This window comes from Ochotona princeps, chromosome 6 (genome assembly GCF_030435755.1).
Source record: "Ochotona princeps isolate mOchPri1 chromosome 6, mOchPri1.hap1, whole genome shotgun sequence".
Lineage (NCBI taxonomy): Eukaryota > Metazoa > Chordata > Mammalia > Lagomorpha > Ochotonidae > Ochotona > Ochotona princeps.
This window is the reverse complement of record NC_080837.1, coordinates 53,329,079-53,348,016: the sequence shown is the minus strand read 5'-3', so window position 1 is coordinate 53,348,016 and position 18,938 is coordinate 53,329,079. Positions and strand designations below refer to the sequence as shown.

Below are 18,938 nucleotides of genomic sequence, written 5' to 3'. Positions count from 1 at the left end.
GTGACCAAAGCCGGATAACCTGTTCTAGCACTTATACCAACATGTTACAATTATAATTACACCAATGCTGCATTTGAAGTCACATGTTCCAGGCACTTAATTAGCACTCAGTAATGGCAGCTGTTTTTATTTTCTTGATGCATGTCTTAAACATATATTAATTATTGATACTGATAGTCATTAAAAACACCTTTTCTGACAAAAACTTTTGTCCCTGTAATTTTAGATTTCAGTCAGTTGTATATTAGGAAAAGAACACTTAGAGGAAAAAGGTTGAATCTTGGTCACTCAAGGACTTTGCCTGAGGAATTTTTCTGTTTGTATTCAAGGAGCCATTGCCAGAACTAAATACTGAAAAATTTCCTAGTCCTTTGCAGGTTGATCTTTTACTTTCCATTTAAATATATTGATACTGTCATTTGTTTCTTTTGAAAATATATAATGGTAAATTTCCATTAATCTCCTTCAAGTGATGCATGAATTCATTTATTAATTAAACTGGGTTGAAAAGTTAAAAGAAAGACAGCCATTAATTTATAATGAATAAAATCTAATCAAACTCAAAAAAATTTTTTCTTATACACACCAAAAAGGTTACATATAAAGAATTAAGTGTCTTACCATATTTTACCTTTGGGTGTATTCAAAGCAGTTGAGAAGTAATAGTCCCAAATCTTAGTCATATTTTTCATAATATTTAAGCTGTAGGAGATATTTTTACATTATTATCATTGCTGTGTGTTAATTGTTTGCCTTAATATTTTGGTTAGTAATTTAGTCTGAATTTGTTAGATTGAAAATTTTTTATCACTGAGAGTGTTTGTCCAAGTAAGGAAATTAGATATCATTATTAGGCATAAATCTTATTAGGAGGGTTTTTCTTCTATCTACGGGTTTTTTAACTTCCATTTTGAATGTGGCCCTAATTAGCAGTTCTGAGTGTTCTCAGTTTTATAACTTGGCTCCCAAGATTAGAAAAAGAAATCTATAAATAGCTTAGGTGAAGTAAATCATTAACTGTGACTCTTGGTGGACACCTGTTCCTATGAATGCAGTCCAGATCATTCCACTCATGCTCATGTCTGCTTTTGATAATGAAGCTTCATGGGAGAATCCAAAGGAAAACATAATTACACTGAATGTATTTTTTAATTATCATATGTTGTAAATCTTGAAATTTTCAATTGACTATTTTGAGTTGCTTAATACAACTCATATTTTAAATAAGGGGGAAGAAAAAAAGGATTTGTGACACATTATTTCAACTGAACCAATCTAGTTTGAGCAATAGTTCTATCAATATTTATGTTTTAATAGTGAGATGACTGTTTTCAAAATCGTCTTAGTATTTACTTTTGGTTCTGTCATGACCGGTCTGTCATTTGTTTCTGTGCAGGAAATCTTGTTGGATAATTCTGTGTTGGTAGGTCCCTGACCCTTGATTCCTAATTTTTTTTTTTTTTTTTTTTTTTTTTTTGAGGTTTGCAGTGCTGTTCTTTTGTGTTGTTTTTGGTTGTAGTTTTTTTTTTTTTTAATCTGCATCTCTTTGTTTAAGCTACTCATTAATGCAAAGTCCAGTATGCATAGCATGTTTTATGGTGTTTGTTTAAAGCAAAAATAAATAAATCCTTCTTAACTTTCTCCAGCTACCGCACTTTTTAAATTTTACATCATTTTGATGTAATATGGTCAATTCAGAAAGGAATTGGAGCCACATTTTTGTTTTCCATATTCTGCCTGCTTTCTTTGCTTACCTTGACCTACTGTTTGCTTTTTCTGGTGCAAATGCTGGAGAATGACGTGGAGATATTAAACCTCCCATTTTGCTTTGTGTGACAATCTTCACTTTTTTTCTGCAAAGCAAGTCAAGAGTTTTTAAGCATGCTTTTTCTAAAAAATTGTTTGACCAGCCTGAATAAATGCTTGATTACATTGCTTATGAAACTCCCATTAAAATAACTAGTAGGTTTATTAACTTTCCTTTACAATGTCTTGTGGTGTGCTTTTGTCATTGTTATTGAATACATAAGTTATCTTGGGCATGAGTACAACTTAGTCTGATGTTTATCTTCTCTGTTAACCTGTGTACTCGTTTTAACAACAGACTTCCTAAATATGACTTACCTTGAGACATTTCTGTAATGCCATTCCTGTCCTTCCACTTTTGAGTTCATGATTCTGTGTGAAGAGGGTATAATAGATCATGTTTTAATACCATTTTCTATCCCTATGAGTCACTGATGAAATATATATTCACAAACATCTTATGTTTTTGACTTCTCATAAAATTGGGGATTCAGTTTTTTCAATGTGTTTGTTTTTACATATTGAGATTAATTGTTCCACTTCTTTTTATTTTCCTCAAAATTTGGCCTCTGCTGTTTACACCAAAATTACTTATTTTTCCCATATCCACCAAATCCAAAGATCACTATTTTTAAAATTCCATTACTTCTCAAATTTTGCTTGAAAGTCACGATCATAAGATACATATTGGAATTGGCATTGTAACATTATGGGTAAAGCCATAGCCTGCGAAGCCTGCTTTCCATATGGGTGCCGGGTGTCCAGCTGCTCCCCATGCTATCCAGCTCCCTGTTAATGGCCTGGCAAAAGCAGTGAAAGATGACCCAAGTTCCTGGGCCCCTGCTACCTGTCTAGGAGACCTGGAGGAAGCTCCTGGCTTCAGTCCAGCCCAGTACTGCTGGTTGCAGCCATCTGGGGCTTGAACCAGTAAACAGATGATCTGATCTCTTCCCTCCCTTTCCCTGACTTCTCTCCCAATCTATTTCTGTCACTCTTTCAAATAAAAAATCTTTAAAATAAATAAAAAACCATGAAAAAAGAACATATTTATTGTTGAAGACCACTGCAAACTGATCTCTTTTCATAGTTACAACAAAGCGCATTTAAAATTATAGATTTTATTTTACTTAAGAAATCAATCAGTACAAATTTGTATGCAGAATTCCTTGACTTGTGATTGATCATTTGAGGGACATCAACAGGCCTGTCATTGGCAATAGGTAGATAAGAGTTACAGAAATTTTCTCTGGTGTGTTCATGTACAGATTTCTCTAAGTATGTATATTTGGAACTGCGAAATGTGCTGTTCTGTAGTACTTGTCTCTATAGAGTTTTGGTGAATGTTTTCTGAGTAAAGTTCTTTCGGCCTTTATTTTTAAAATGCATTTGTTTACTCCATGTCATCTGAATAAAATACCACTGTTAGAAATTACATTAATAGTAACTAACATTGATTGAGCATTTAATGTTTGCCCAGTTACTGTGGTAAGCACTTTGCATGTTACTTTGCCTTCACTTTATAACATTCCTGTGAGACAGGGTCATATTACAGATGAGGAAACTAAGGCAAAGAAAGATTAAATAATTTACTCAAGGCCACACAGTTCATAACTGATAGATCTAGGACCCAAACTGAGGCAGTTTGCTCCAGACCCTCCATTTTGTCCACTATGTTGTATTCTCTGTATGGTTTCCCACAGATTTCTGTGTAGGGAATTGGGAATACAGTTTCATGAGCACAAACAAATGCTTTCAATTGTATATATTCCTTCACAATTTTTTTTATCTTTATATGTTTTTCTTAACATTTTCAAGAGGCTTTTTTGATTTGTTTATGAACAGTGCATTATCTAGTAAACATATTACTCCATAAGCTGTTACAAATCATATAGTCAGAAGTGCATACTAGCATAGTTTCAAGAAGTTTCTGTGTATTTAATAAATTGTGTCCAGTACAGGAATGGGCTAGATAGAATCAGGAGGTGGTCCAGTGAATACTGGTAGCCCTGCAGATTGTCATCACGAATTGCAACTCTTTCATGCTATTTTTCAGGTGAATCTTTGTAGTCCCTACTTGTTACTGAGAAGAGCAGTCCTCGCTTGTTTACGTCAGCTTATGCAAAGAGAAGCAGCTGAAGTTTCAGAACATGCTGCTATGTTTGCTAAGGACAGCAAAGAAGAATGTACTCCAGGTGATTCTTTTTGTAAAGATATGTCCAGTTCAAATGATTGTTTTGATCTTAGAGTTTACATTTGCACAAAATGTAAATGTTAATATATAATATGTGAAATCTGTTATAAGAAACACTTGTTAACAATTACTATTGTTCTGATTAGTGATGTTCCTGGCTTAAGGTAGTGGTTCTCAAACTAAGATTCCCCACACCAGCAACATTTCCCTGATCTGAAACTTTGTCAAAATGCAAAATTTTGGGATCCCATCCCAGACCTACTAAGCCCGAAATCCGAAAGTCAAGTAAGAACCTAGCTTTTACAATCTATATTATAATACTTCCTATATTACTACTATAATTTTAGAGGCACTTACATAGAACAATTTTTTTCACAGCACACAATTGAAATTGGACTTATCCTTTAAGTAATTAATTATACCTGTCTCCTTTCACCCAATCTCATTTTAACACAATGTATTATTCATGAGTCCTAATTAGTTTTATGCTGTTTTTCAACATTTTAGAGCTAAAGTTAAGTTTGTCTATATCCCTTTATTTTAAAACTGATATGTGTCACCTAAAAATGCATATAAATGCAAAGAAAGTATTAGTCTCCCAAAAAGTAACACGAGTATCTTATACTTAGATACCATAAAACTTTCAGATTTATAATGTGGTTTTTTTTGTTTGTTTTGTTTTTTGTTTTTCATTTTTTTTCCTTCTTTTTTTTTTAAAGATTTATTTATTGATTTTTACAAAGTCAGATATACAGAGAGGAGGAGAGACAGAGAGGAAGATCTTCCATCCGATGATTCACTCCCCAGGTGAGCGCAACGGCAGGTGCTACGCCGATCCGAAGCCGGGAACCAGGAACCTCTTCTGGGTCTCCCATGCGGGTGCAGGGTCCCAAGCTTTGAGCCATCCTCGACTGCTTTCCCAGGCCACAAGCAGGTTGCTGGATGGGAAGTGGAGCTGCCGGGATAAGAACCGGTGCCCATATGGGATCCTGGCGCATTCAAGGTGAGGACTTTAGCCTCTAGGCCACGGCGCCGGGCCCTATATGTGTTTTTGCTGTTAGTAATCTGTTCTGTTTAAATTACAATTTTGTTGTTAGAACTTTTGCTCTGGCTTGGATTAATCAGCATTGCTGGACTGGCATAGTAATCATCAATAGGCTGCAGAATTCATTTCAAAGCTCTTATTGCACTACTTCTTTCTACCAGAGAAGTTTTTGTGTTCTGACAGTATGATACAGTCTTCCCAGAATGAACCTCACATCTATTGCTTTAGCCTTTGATGGTGTAAACATAGTGGCACATGTTCCTAGCTATGTGAGCAAGAGTATACTGAAGAACTCCTTATATAATTCCTTTTAAACACTTTATAATTTTTCAAATACATAGAGAGATTGAAAGACCTATGCAGTGGTTATACAGATTCGTCTGCTTAATATCTTGGTGATATTCATTATGAATGTATCTCCACATGCTTATGCATGCATGCACACACAGTCACACTCACATCCACAAATACTCCTTTTACCAAATGGTCTCAAAGAAGGCTACAGACACAATGAGAGTTCACCCTTACACACTTCACTTTGCGTTTCCCAAGGACATTCAGCTACATGACTACATGCTGTATTTCTACAACTAAGAAGATCAGCATTGATTTCATGTCTCAGCCTTTATCATCATCCTCAAACAGATTTCTCCAATTATTTGAAGAATGACCTTCATGGCTTTTTCCTACCTCATCACCCCACCCAAATCTCGGATCTAGTCAGGAGTCACACATGGCATTAGCTGTTATGTCTTTGTCAACCTCTGAAACATTCCTACCATTTCTTTCTGTCGTTTAGATAGTTGTGTAATGGCAGAAACATTTAAAACCTAAATGGTATCATAAATTCTAAATTAGTTAATTCTCTAAGACAGCAATTATTTGCTTTTGGGGGCATTTTCGTAAATTAAAGGAGCAAATGCTAGATCAAGGCTTATATATGTCCTTTAAAATGCGTTATTATTTTGCAATGAGAATATTGTATAGTGATTACTAATTAAATATGAACAAAATGAGTACTGAATCAGTAGTTTACAATAGCCTAGGTGTAATAATTAAATATTGTTCTCCATGCAATTCTCATAATAAATTTAAAGCCTTTTTTTTTTACCAGAATCAGGAACACTTAATTATGTTTATTTGAAATTCACTTTTGATAAGAATTTAAATAATCATACCAGGAAACATTGGATAGGGACTGGCATTGTGACTTATCAGATTAAACTGCTGCCTCAGTATCAGCTGCCTCAATATCTTTCCCCTCCTGTCTTCTCTCTCTCCCCGTTTCCTTCTCTCTATATATACCTTTGTTTTTCAAATAAATAAATCAGTCTTAATGAAAAATAAATATTTAACAAAATTTACAATGGCAAACATTTGTATAACAACTTCAACTTAAGAAGACAGGTTGATAGTCATTAACAAAGACTTTCCTTTCGGGTCCAGCATGATAGCCTAATGGCTAGAGTCCTCACCTTGCATGTGCCAAGATCCCATATGGGCACTGGTTCTAGTCCTAGCAGCTCCGCTTCCCATCCAGCTCCCTGCTTGTGCCCTCGGAAAGCAATTGAGGACAGACCAAAGCCTTGGGATCCTGCTCCCATGTGGGAGACCCAGAGGAGGCCTCTGGCTTCAGATCGGCTCGGCTCTGGCTATTGTGGACACGTGAGAAGTGAATCAGCGGACAGAAGATGTTCCTGTCTATATCTGACTTCCCAATGAAAATAAATAAATCTTAAAAAAAAAAGGACTTACCTTTCAGTGATCTTACTTAAGAATAGCTATTCAAGATCATATATAAACCCAAACTTCCACTGTGAACTAAATGGGTCTTAGTAGATTAAAATAAAATATGTGAGGTAGTTGGTAGTTGTTTGAAATACACAACACTTTGAGCAGCCGTGCAGTGTGTGAGCTGCTCATCTGGCTGTTTTGTTTTCGGTATTACTTAGATCAGTGATTTTCTTCTTGTCAGATGCCAACATCAGAGAAGTGGGCCTTGAAGGGGCATTATTGTCCTTATTAGACAAAGAAACAGATCAGAGGTTATGCCATGATATCAAAGAGACTTTGCATCATATGCTCACATCCATGGCCGTGGAAAAACTCTCCCTTTGGTTAAAGCTTTGTAAAGATGTACTCGCTGCCTCAGCTGGTAAGTACTGGTAATAACAAACTGAAATAATAAAATTGAAAACAAAAGCTATATAAAACTGTCTGCCAATGACAGGTCTTCAGTCCTGTATGAATATTTGGATTATACTTGTGTGGATGTTACTACGTTACTTTCTTTACATAAAGATTCTGTGATACACATTTGGCATAGCAGTTATGCTGCTTGGGACACCTTTGACCAGGTGTTGGAGTTCCTCCATTTGAAGTGGCTTCCTGTTCTGCTTTCTGCTAGTGTATACTCTGGTAGGCTGTAGGTGATGGCTCAGGTAATTGGTAACCTGCCACCCTCATGGGAGAGACAAGTTGCATTCCAGACTGCTGACTTTGGCCTGGCTCAGCCCAGCTGCCTGGGACATTTAGGAAGTGGGCAGATGGCTGTGTCTCTTTCTCTCTCTTCATGTGTCTGCCTGTCAAATAAGTAAGCAAATGAAGATTTTGTGAAGGTCTTCAAAATTTTGTGGAAAGTACATATCATGAAAAATTGCATGGGTTTCAAAAATGTTTTTGCACCAAAATAAATCTATCCTTTAGTTCCATAATTTCACAAACTTTAAAAGTACTCTCACATGGGGACGGCGCAGTAGCCTAGTGGCTGAAGTCCTCGCCTTGTACGTCCCAGGATCCCATGTGGGCACCAGTTCATGTCCCAGCTGCTCTGCTTCCCATATCTAGCTCCCTGCTTGTGGCCTGGGACTTGGGACCCTGCACCCGCTTGACAGACCTAGAAGAACTTCCTGGCTCCTGGCTTTGGATTGACTCAGCTCTGGCCGTTGCGAGTACTTGGGGAGTTGAACCAGTGGATGGAGGATCTTTCCTTCTGTCTCTGCTTCTCTGTATAAAATTTGGCTTTCCAATAAAACTAAATAAATCTTAAAAAAAAGAAAGTACCGTCATACTTCTAATGTTTAATTCTTATTAATTAATCAGTCAGTTTTTTGTTGTTGTTTAGTCACTAAAATCTAAGATTTAAACTTGATAGTTTTATTTTGATGGATGGCTTTCTAGTAAAATTCAACTAAAAAAGAAAATTCCTGTTTATGCTCTAAAAAGTATGACCTGATTCATAGTGGCCCAATTATTTCTTTTCATAAATATAACAAATAATCTGAAGTATTGTTTCAAATCAACTAAATAGAAAACTCACCAAAGATAGATTTTCAACAAACCAGTTTCTCTATGGTTAATATTAACTTGAGATAGTAGTGGCAGATATTTGGCTAAACTATTAAGATGCTACTTGGGTCACCCACATAATTCCTGAAATTTTTAATGTTCTTTTATGTCTATTTTATTCTTACTGGGCTCTTCACTTCCAGTAATTAAGATCTATTCTTTGAACAATTTGTCCTTGCATGTTTTCCTTCTATTGCCTACTAGAGAATTTTGAGCTTCTTTAAGGATTGCCTACTATGTACAGGGGGTCATGACCATCCTTCTGTTTAGATTTTAGTTTTTCATATTGGATATAATTTAATGACTTTGTCATTTTGACCTAGAACTTTTAGAATATTCCCTTTAGACTGTACTGTTATTTGTGGTATTATAACTAATCATTTGGTGGTATTAAAAAAGGTATCATGGGGTAAGCATTATGGCCCAGTGGGATAAACTTGTTTTGTTGTTTTGTTTTGTTTTGTTTTGTTTTGTTTTGTTTGTTTTAAGAAAATGTGATAGCTCAGCAGTAATTCTGGTTTGCATCTGGTATTTTTTGTGTTCTTTCCTAAATGCATCTTCTAAATAATTGTAATGACATATATTTTGCATTGATAAAAGATTTTACTACTATAACATCTGTGGACACGATGCAAGAGGAAGAAGGAGATAAGGGGGATGACGGCTCAGTCCTGACCACCAGGAGTGATGAAAAGTCCCACCCTTTTACCAACCCCCGATGGGCTACGAGAGTCTTTGCTGCTGAGTGTGTCTGTAAGATAATTAGCCAGTGTGAGAAAGCCGACAGTGCACATTTTGACATTATTTTGGCACAAGAAATGAAAAAAAGGGATTCACGAAGTAAGTGGCATCATATTATGAAAATGCCAACAGTCTTCTGAATTGAAACTTTTATGAAGCTTCTGCTTATCCATTATCTTGGTGTAATAGATGTTGCCTGCAAAACATTTGAACCTATCTTAGTGTAAAGGAAGCCTAATTGTAACACTGTTTTTAATCTTTACTATTCAGTTTTATTATTTCTTACCTATAGGTGTATATGTGTGGCTTATTGTTATTTTTAAAATGTACTCAAGAACATATGCTCAGAGATACAATGATCATCTGTAAATGCCTTAGAAATATTTTTTGGGGCCCAGAGAGATAGCCTAGTGGCCAAATCCTTGCCTTGCATGTGCCAGGATCCCATACGGATGCTGGTTCATGTCCTGGCTGCTCTACTTCCTATCCAGTTCCCTGTTTGTGGACTGGGAAAAGAATAGAGGATGGCTCAAAGCCTTGGAACCCCGTATCTGCTTGTGAGACCTACAAGTTCCTGGCTCTGGATTGTCTCAGTTCTGGCCGTTGCAGCCACTTAGGTAGTTGACCAGCAGATGAAAGATCTTTCACTCTGTCCTTCTCTCTGTAAATTCTTCCTTTCCAAAATACTAATACTAATACTACTACTAATAGTAATAATAAATCTTAAACAAAAAAGAATATCAGACAGAAGAATTATAAAATAAAATATTGATACTGCTGGTCTGAGTCTGAATTAGTTATCTCCTAGAACCTTAACAAGTATAAAATTAGTATTCCATAAATACTTAATGAGCCCTAGGTTCACATTGTAGTTGACATTGACTAAGATATGTCAATTCTTTTTTTTTAAAGATTTATTTATTTTTATTACAAAGTCAGATATACAGAGAGGAGGAGAGACAGAGAGGAAGATCTTCCATCCGATGATTCACTCCCCAAGTGAGCCGCAATGGGCCGGTGCTGTGCTGTGCTGTGCCAATTGGAAGCTGGGAACCAGGAACCTCTTCTGGGTCTCCCACGCGGGTGCGGGGTCCCAATGCATTGGGCCGTCCTCGACTGCTTTCCCAGGCCACAAGCAGGGAGCTGGATGGGAAGTGGAGCTGCCAGGATTAGAACCGGCGCCCATATGGGATCCCGGGGCGTTCAAGACGAGGACTTTAGCCACTAAGCTACGCCGCCGGGCCCGATATGTCAATTCTTTACTGTGAACTATAGCTCTGTTATTCTTCTGATTGATCTCTATATCTAGTTAATTCTAATACATTTGAATATTTACTCTCAAATTCGCATACACATATATTCAAAATGATTATTAGTACCTCCTAATTGTTTTATTGCTGAATATTGTTAAGTGATTTTCTAGCATCTGTTCCCAGAATATTTTTCATTCAGAAGAACTTTTTTTTTTAAAGATTTATTGATTTATTTAAAAGGCATAGTTTAACAGAAAAGGACAGACATCTGCCATCTGTCCCCATGGCTGCAGCAGTTGGGCTTGGACCAGGCTGAAGCTAGGAGCCCAAAAGTTCATCCTAAGCACTTAGGCCATCTGCTGCTGCTGTCCCAGGCACGTTAATAGAGAGTTAGATTATAAGTGGATCAACTGGGACACAAACCCATGCCCCCTATGGGATGCCAGGGTCAGAGCAGCAGCTTTAGTCAGTACAACACAATGCTGCCCAACAAAATTTTTATACTGACTGGCTTGTAGGAATGAAGAGTTCTCAACTGTAATTTCTATAGCCAGAAGTGTCTTTTATGTTCTTGTCATTTGTGTGTTTAAGAAGACATACAGAGTGTGATAGTCTAGCCCGTATAAAGAACCACATGAAGAGCCAACGTAGTGTGATTCAGTGGGTTAAACTGTCACCTGAGTTGTTGTCATCTCATATGGGTGCCACTTAGAGTCCTGGTAGCTCCACTTACAGTTCAGCTCTCTGCTAACACACGTAGGAAAGCATCAGAAAGTGGCCTGTGTGCCCTGCAACTCACATGGCAGTCTCAAATGAAGTCCCGGGTTCCTGGCTTCAGCCCGTCCCCGTCCTGACCATTGCCATCATTTCAAAGATCTCTCTTCCTCTCTTTGTGTAATTCTGGTTTTAAAGTAAATTAACTGGGGGTTGGAGGAGAAGAAGAGCCACATGAAGTTTTTTTCAAAAGGAATATTAAGTCTTCTAGCTGCAACTTGACAGAAGAGAATAAATTACTGCCTAATTTATCAAAGCCCAAAGTCTGCTAAGTTTCAGCTAATGTGCTTTTATCAGGAAGTCTGGTCAAGGTTTCTTTTGAACATACCCTTCATACTCTTTTAAAAGATGCTCTTTCTGCCTCTGGTGTTTGAGTAGCTATGTGTAGTTACTTGGTTTGGGATAGATTTGGGTATACTTACAGTATATATTAAATCTAGCTTTAATATCTATATTAAACAGTATAATAAAACAGTTTCGTGGAATCGGGAATAGTAAGCCTGGGTTACTTAAATTAAAGAAATTATCACTTAACCTAAGTCTTAGTTCCTGCACATTCTTTGGATCTTGCAGATGACTTTTTGGTGCTACATCTTGCTGACTTGATTCGAATGGCTTTTATGGCTGCCACAGATCACAGCGACCAGCTCCGTCTTTCTGGCCTTGAAACACTGTTAGTTGTTATTCGGCGATTTGCAAGTGTTCCCGAACCAGAGTTTCCAGGTCATGTGATCCTGGAACAGTATCAGGCCAATGTAAGCACTTTCTGTTACAGAATTTTATTATTAAACACCTGGATAAAAAGTCCTTGAAACTGACATGTCACCTCTTAATTCATATTTGAGTATATAACCTCTACTAACATATCACTAGAATAATCAGTAGATAAAATATATGTTTGAAGAGGAAATTTTACAGCTAATTCTTTATAAAGCTTCAAAGAAAAGCAAAGTGGTACATAAAACGGGTCTTACATAAATTCAAGTGTTAATTTTCACAATTAAAATTTTCTTGATAATTTGAGGAAATAAAGTACTTTGGTAATGAAATTCTTTTGAAAATATCTTAATAAGCAACATAACACTAAGTCACTGCTAAATATTCTACTTAGGCCACGTGAATGTTTTGTCTTCAGATCATTACTCCTAGAATAGAGTATTATTTATAACCATCTTCCCACCTCCCCCCATACTTAGGAAAGGATTCAGGTTTCTTTTACTGGCTCTGTTGTCTTTTTAACTAATTGTGTTTGGAGCAAAAGCGTCACCTGTCTTATAATCCTCTAGCAGTCTTCATCATTATGATTTAGACTAGCATTTATGGAGACCAGAGCAGTTCACCAATTTAGTTAGCAGCTTTCAACAGGTAACAACAGTGTGTGTCTAGGGAGAATGAATCAATTGAAGTTACACAGACTATCAAATATAGGAGCTCTGTTATACAGTTAGTACTTTGGAGTTCCAAGCGTTAGATATTAAACTTAAGACTTACTTAAACAAAAGAAAATTTGGGGTCTAGAATCTCTTAGTTGACTCTGCTTTCATCTTCTACCTAGGTGTTAGCCTCAGTTTTTATCTCCCCATGGTATCAAGATAGCTCTCCTAGAACTCAGCCCCTGGGAAAAACTTTGTTTCTCAGAACTCACAGTCAAAAGTCTTGAGAATTTATGCTATTGTACTATGCATCCCCAGAGACAGGCAGTGCTGCTGTCTCAAATCAACTACACTGACTGAAAGGTGCAGAGGGAACTGGTGCCCTCCAGGAAAACCTGGGAGGTCACTCTCTGAAAACCAGTGAAGATAACAGGGAGCCAGAAAGCACACATCCACACTAGCTCTTATAAGCAAGCGATTTAAAAATACTGTTCAAGAGAGAACTTGTTACTGTCTTATATACTGATGTTTCATGTCATAATTTCTTGCCAGGTAGGAGCAGCGCTCAGACCAGCCTTCACTGCAGAGACACCACCTGATGTCACTGCTAAAGCATGCCAGGTGAGTGGTTGAAAAGATGAACTTCCAAAAATCACTGGGGAAGTAGTTCTCCAGGTAATAGTTAACATCAAGATTCTCAATGATTTCTTCCCATCTGTCTCAGCTTGCACCTTTCCTTTTCATTCTCTACAAGGCAATCTAATGTATGGATATGCCATTGTTAATTCAGTCCATACTGGTGGTCACGGGACTTTTTTCCTCATCTTTTGCTCTCACAAATAGTGCTACCATAGATGACATTATGTAGGTCACACCACTAGATACAAATAGGTGAGTTAAATCCTCCAAAACTGAATTGATGGATTAAAGGGTATACTTTGGATTTTAGCATTTTAAACTCTCACCAGCAGGAAACCTAAGTGTGTGTTTTCCTAGTCTCAAGAACAATCTAAGTTTTAGATTTTTGCATATGGTATAGAGTAAAAAGTATTTCAGGGCAGTTGAGAATTGTGATTTTGAAGAAAGTGGAGCATTAGACAGTTGCTTTTCTTTGAGTAGCATGTCAAATTCAGACAGACCTTCATGACCTAAGGTCTAAATAAAAGCAGGACTCATGTCAATCAGTTAACTGTAAACATCATGGAAAAACAAATTCTAAACAGTTCTTTCTACACTCTTTAAATCAGTTTTCTGTTGGAAATATGTAACTGCCTTAAACATTTAATGATGTTAAGTGTTCTGTGTTACCATTTTGTGTAAGTCACTTGAAGTCTTCAGCTGAAGGTACAATTAACACATCAAACCTATTGAGCATCATAACAACACACTGCCTTACATGGTATTGTGATCACATAACTGATTGGGAACTTTGCTGCCCTCCCACCATCATAAAAGGAGCTAATATGACATATCACTTGCCCAGGAATAAATTCAGAGTATATTTTGTAGCAAGTGTATATCACTTTTACACTGTTGTTAAGTTGAACCATTATTAAGTTACGGACCATCTGTACTTAAGTAAGAAATTTTTTTTTCCTAGGGAAAGAAAAATATGGCATCTGGAAAAACTAGACTGCTCCTGATAACTGAGTAAACTTAGTACATTATCAAATTATTTGTAATGTTTTATTTTAAAATGTAAAATATGTTGTCTTCAAAATAATCAAACTGTTCACTTGGAAGTAGACATTTAGCCTGGCAGTTAAGGTGCTGGGTAGAATGTCCATATGCCACGTTATAACACCTGGCTTTGGCCTCTAGTTTCAGTGTGCTGTTAATGCAGATATGAGAAGCAGTGGTGATCCCTCAAATAACTGGATTTCTGCCATGCATGTAGGAGATCTGGATTGAGTTCCCAGCCTCTGGCTCTGGCCAGCTGTTGTAAGCATGTGTGGAATGAACCAACAGATCACAGTTCCCTGTTTCTTTCTCTTTCTGCCTCTCAAAAATCTCCAATGAAATTTTCAATATGTAGTGCTGTCTTTTAATTATGTAAGCTCTGACTTGAAAGAATTAAAATAAACAAGATTAGAATTTTATTCCAATGTTAACCCAAACATTGATAGTCATGTTTTTTTTTTTTTTAAAGAGAGGGAGAGAGAGACTTTTTTTTTTTAAGATTTATTTATTTTTATTACAAAGTCAGATATACAGAGAGGAGGAGAGACAGAGAGGAAGATCTTCCATCCGATGATTCACTCCCCAAGTGACTGCAATGGCCGATGCTGTGCCAATTGGAAGCCGGGAACCAGGAACCTCTTCTGGGTCTCCCACGTGGGTGCAGGGTCCCAATGTTCTGGGCCGTCCTCGACTGCTTTCCCAGGCCACAAGCAGGGAGCTGGATGGGAAGTGGAGCTGCCAGGATTAGAACCGGCGCCTATATGGGATCCCAGGGCGTTCAAGGCGAGGACTTTAGCTGCTAGGCCGTGCCGCTGGGCCCGAGAGAGAGACTTTTTAATTTTTTTTTGAAAGAGATCTCCCATCCATTGGTTCACTGTACAGATATTCACAAATGTCCACAACTGGTGAAGTAGACCATACCAAATCCAGCAGCCAGGAATGCATCTGGGTCTCCCATGTGAGTAGCAGGTACCCAAACAGTTAAGTCCTGCCTGCCAGGGTGCATATTGGTAGGAAACTGGAATCGAGAGTGGTGGGCATCCCAACTGGCACCTTTATTTATTTAAGATTTATTTGAAAGAGTTGTAAAGAAAGAAGGAGAGCTAGAGAGAATCTTCATCTGCTGCTGGCTCATTTCTCAAATGACGGCAGTGGCCAGGACTGAAGCAGACTGAAGTCAGGAATCTAGAACTTTATCTGAGTCTCCTATATGGGTACAAGGCCCCAAGTACTTGGGCTTTCCCAGGTGCATTAGCAGGGAGCCAGATTGAAAGTGGAGCAGCCACAAATTAAAATGGCATACATCACAGGAAAGTCCCAGCTGCTATACCACAACACTGGCCTTGCCAGAGTGCCATCTTAACTACCACACCAAATAACTAACCCATGAATTTTTTTTTTTCAAGTAATGAGGTGAAGTAGATTTATTTCATACGTTTGTTCATGTATTTATGGTTATGATATAATGGCTTCATTTCTCTCTCCATATTAACAGAATATCTAAAATTTTATAGACTTAGTCATGCTTATACTTAATGTTTTACACTTAATTATACTGTTTTCCTGATTTGATTTCTTGCCCTTTTAAAACTGCTGCCTTCTAAGGACCAATAACAGCCACTTTCTGTTGAATTTCTTAATAGTAAGATGGTTTCAGTGACTGGAGTCCTTAGAAATGGGTGAGCTATGCTAAACTGAAAAGAGAGATACTCATACTTTTTAAATATAACTTTTTAAATTTTCTTTAAAAACAGGTTTGCAGTGCCTGGATAGCAAGTGGAGTTGTGAGTGACCTTAATGATCTCCGAAGAGTTCACCAGTTGCTTGTTTCATCGTTAACCAAAATACAGGCTGGAAAAGAAGCTCTAAGTCACTTCTACAATGAAAGTGCTTCTACCATGGAGATCTTAGCTGTACTGAAAGCTTGGGCAGAGGTTAGTATTTCTTAATTTATAAGTGGGATTTAGGAATTTGTCAATAAACACCTTAGGCCATAAGTTGAAATTAATTTTAAATACAAATAAATCCATTTAAGAAGTTTATCATTTGAGGACCCAGCACAGTAGCCTAGTGGCTAAAGTTCTTGCCTTTGCACGCTCTGGGATCCCATACGGGTGCTGTTCATATCCCAGCAGCACCACTTCCCATCCTGTTCCCTGCTTCTGGCCTAGGAAAGCAGTAAGGGGATGGCTCAAAGCCTAGGTACCCTACACCCGCGTGGGAGACCCAGAAGAGGCTCCTGGCTTCTGGCTTCAGATGGGCTCAGCTTCAACTGTTGCGGACCACATGGGGAGTGAATCAGCAGATGGAAGATCTTCCTCTCTTGTCTCCTTCTCTCTGTATATCTGACTTTGTAATAAAAATAAATAAATCTTTTAAAATATATTATTTGAAAGTCAGGTTGACACAGAGTGAGAAAGAGTTTTTCATCTGTTGGTTCACTCTCCAAATGGCTGCAGTAGTTAGGGTTAGACTAAGTTGAAGCCAGGAACTGGGAATTCTTTTTTTTTTTTTTAAGATTTATTTTTATTACAAAGTCAGATATACAGAGAGGAGGAGAGACAGAGAGGAAGATCTTCCGTCTGATGATTCACTCCCCAAGTGACTGCAATGGCCGGTGCTGTGCTGATCCAAAGCCGGGAACCAGGAACCTCTTCTGGGTCTCCCACGCGGGTGCAGGGTCCCAAAGCTTTGGGCCGTCCTCAATTGCTTTCCCAGGCCACAAGCAGGGAGCTGGATGGGAAGTGGAGCTGCCAGGATTAGAACCGGTGCCCATATGGGATTCCGGTGTGTTCAAGGTGAGGACTTTAGCTGCTAGACTACCATGCAGGGCCCAGGAACTAGGAATTCTATTTGGGCCTCCTGTGTAGGTGGCAGAGACCCAAGGTCCTGGGCCATCATATGTTCCTTCTCAGGTGCGCTAGCAGGGAGCTAGGTCAAGGCTAAAATCTGATACGGGATGCTGGTGTTGTAGTAGGAGCTTAGCCTCCTGCACCAGACTGCCAGCCCATGTAAGTCAATTTTTAAGGTAAACAAAAGACTTCCAGCTTGAGACTGGCTTATATGTTAATAGACATGTTGCCCAGCCTTTCTGAAGAGTCTTCCTGTTGTCTTTTTTCTACTGATTTAAACAGAGGCAGTTATTAGTCAAACATTTTAAGGAAATCACCTTTTATTGAGATCTGAATTCATGGAAATATGAGTTTGTTTGTGTGTTCTATCCACTCTGTAATTCATACTTTGGTGTTTTTAATGTTTTTAGAATGAGTTTGAATATTAAATAATTATCATGTTCTTCTCCCTGAATAAAGAAATTGCATTGTAAAATGTTTAATTATCCTAAAGAACAGGAAAGCCACATCATTTTCTATTTATTATCGAAATGAGTAGGCATACACAAAAGAAAGTAAAATGGTATATTTAATACACATATATCCATCACAGAGCATTAGCAGCTATCAAACTTTGCCTATCTTGGTTCATATGCCATTTTTAAAAAGATTTATTTGAAATATGTAGTCACAGAGACAGAAATATTCTGTCTGCTGGTTCACTCTCCCAATGGCTAGGCAACAGCTGGGGCTGGGCCAGCCTAAAGCCAGGAGCTGGGACCTGCACCCAGGTCTCCCTTGTGGGTGTCAGGGCCCCAAACACTTGGGTTATCTTCCATGGCCTTTCCAGGGGCAGCTCTTGTATTGCATTCTGGCATCACAGGTGACAGCTTAACATGCTCTGCCACAGTGGGAGCCCCTCTACTCTAGTTTAGTGTGTGCGCATTCTTACACGGCTGCCTTCTTAATACTGCATTACATTTTAAATTTAATATGCTCAAAGATGAATATGCCTCTTCAGGAATATATACTATATTATGACACCTTCTCAGTAGATGCAAAATTTTCCTTTTTATAAACTAACCTTTAACAGGTCTACATAGTTGCTGTACAAAGACATAAAAACCACCGACAGCCCTTGAAGACCCCCACCGGCTCAGAAGAAAGTGACAAGAGTGGGTCCTGTTCCTCAGATGGACTGCTTGACTTAGTCCATACTGACCTGGGCACACTGAGCAGACTCTGGCTGGCCGCCCTTCAGGATTTTGCTCTGCTAACTTTACCTTCAGAATTTGCCTCCCAACTTCCTATTGAAGGTAAGGAGATAAAATATTTAGATAATTCCAAGAGTGGTAGTAAAAATTATATTTTTAGAACTCCTCTAATTATCTTTACCATAATACCCTAATTTTATTCTTCCCCCTCCCCCTTTTTTTCTTATTCAAAACTTTCATTCCAATTTTATTGATGTTTAAAGTGTTTTGCACATAAATTCATTGTAGCTTGAACTTTGTGCACCACTTCTATTTGATCCAGTTAAGAACAAAGCCAAACTACATTCTTCTTAGGACTTAAATGGCACTTTGCTAATGATTCTCTATTTGAAATAATCTTTAGCAAGAATGCCTAAGTTGCATTGATTATGCTTCAGGAGATAAAAAAAAAAAAACACCTAATGGTAATACAGATGGGCACTTCCAGAAAGATTTACAATTCTTGCTCCATTCTAGCTAGAGGATTTGTTTGTTTGTTTGTTTTTCTTTTTTTAAATCTGGGGGTGCTGAAATTAATTTCTGATTAATCAGATTATATGCAAGTTTTTGCAGTAAGTGGAGAAGAGAATCCCAGCCTGGCACTCAGTAGGCCTCCCCTGCAGATCAAATCACTGAGTGGGTG

General features: G+C 37.8%; 1 protein-coding gene across 7 annotated transcripts in view; it reads left to right on the top strand.

The window, feature by feature from the left end:
* The window catches only part of HEATR5A (HEAT repeat containing 5A), a 113,480-nt gene that overhangs the window by 76,302 nt on the left and 18,240 nt on the right, over positions 1 to 18,938 (top strand). For 5 of the 7 annotated variants that reach the window (XM_058666311.1, XM_058666308.1, XM_058666304.1 and 2 more), the window contains exons 22-29: positions 1,397 to 1,423; positions 3,860 to 3,998; positions 7,018 to 7,197; positions 8,991 to 9,230; positions 11,732 to 11,913; positions 13,084 to 13,152; positions 15,966 to 16,145; positions 18,136 to 18,358. In XM_058666311.1, coding sequence (XP_058522294.1) covers positions 1,397 to 1,423; positions 3,860 to 3,998; positions 7,018 to 7,197; positions 8,991 to 9,230; positions 11,732 to 11,913; positions 13,084 to 13,152; positions 15,966 to 16,145; positions 18,136 to 18,358 — 1,240 coding nt within the window. The remainder of the gene's footprint in view (positions 1 to 1,396; positions 1,424 to 3,859; positions 3,999 to 7,017; positions 7,198 to 8,990; positions 9,231 to 11,731; positions 11,914 to 13,083; positions 13,153 to 15,965; positions 16,146 to 18,135; positions 18,359 to 18,938) is intronic. The other 2 variants (XM_058666310.1, XM_058666309.1) reach the window with 1 other exon arrangement.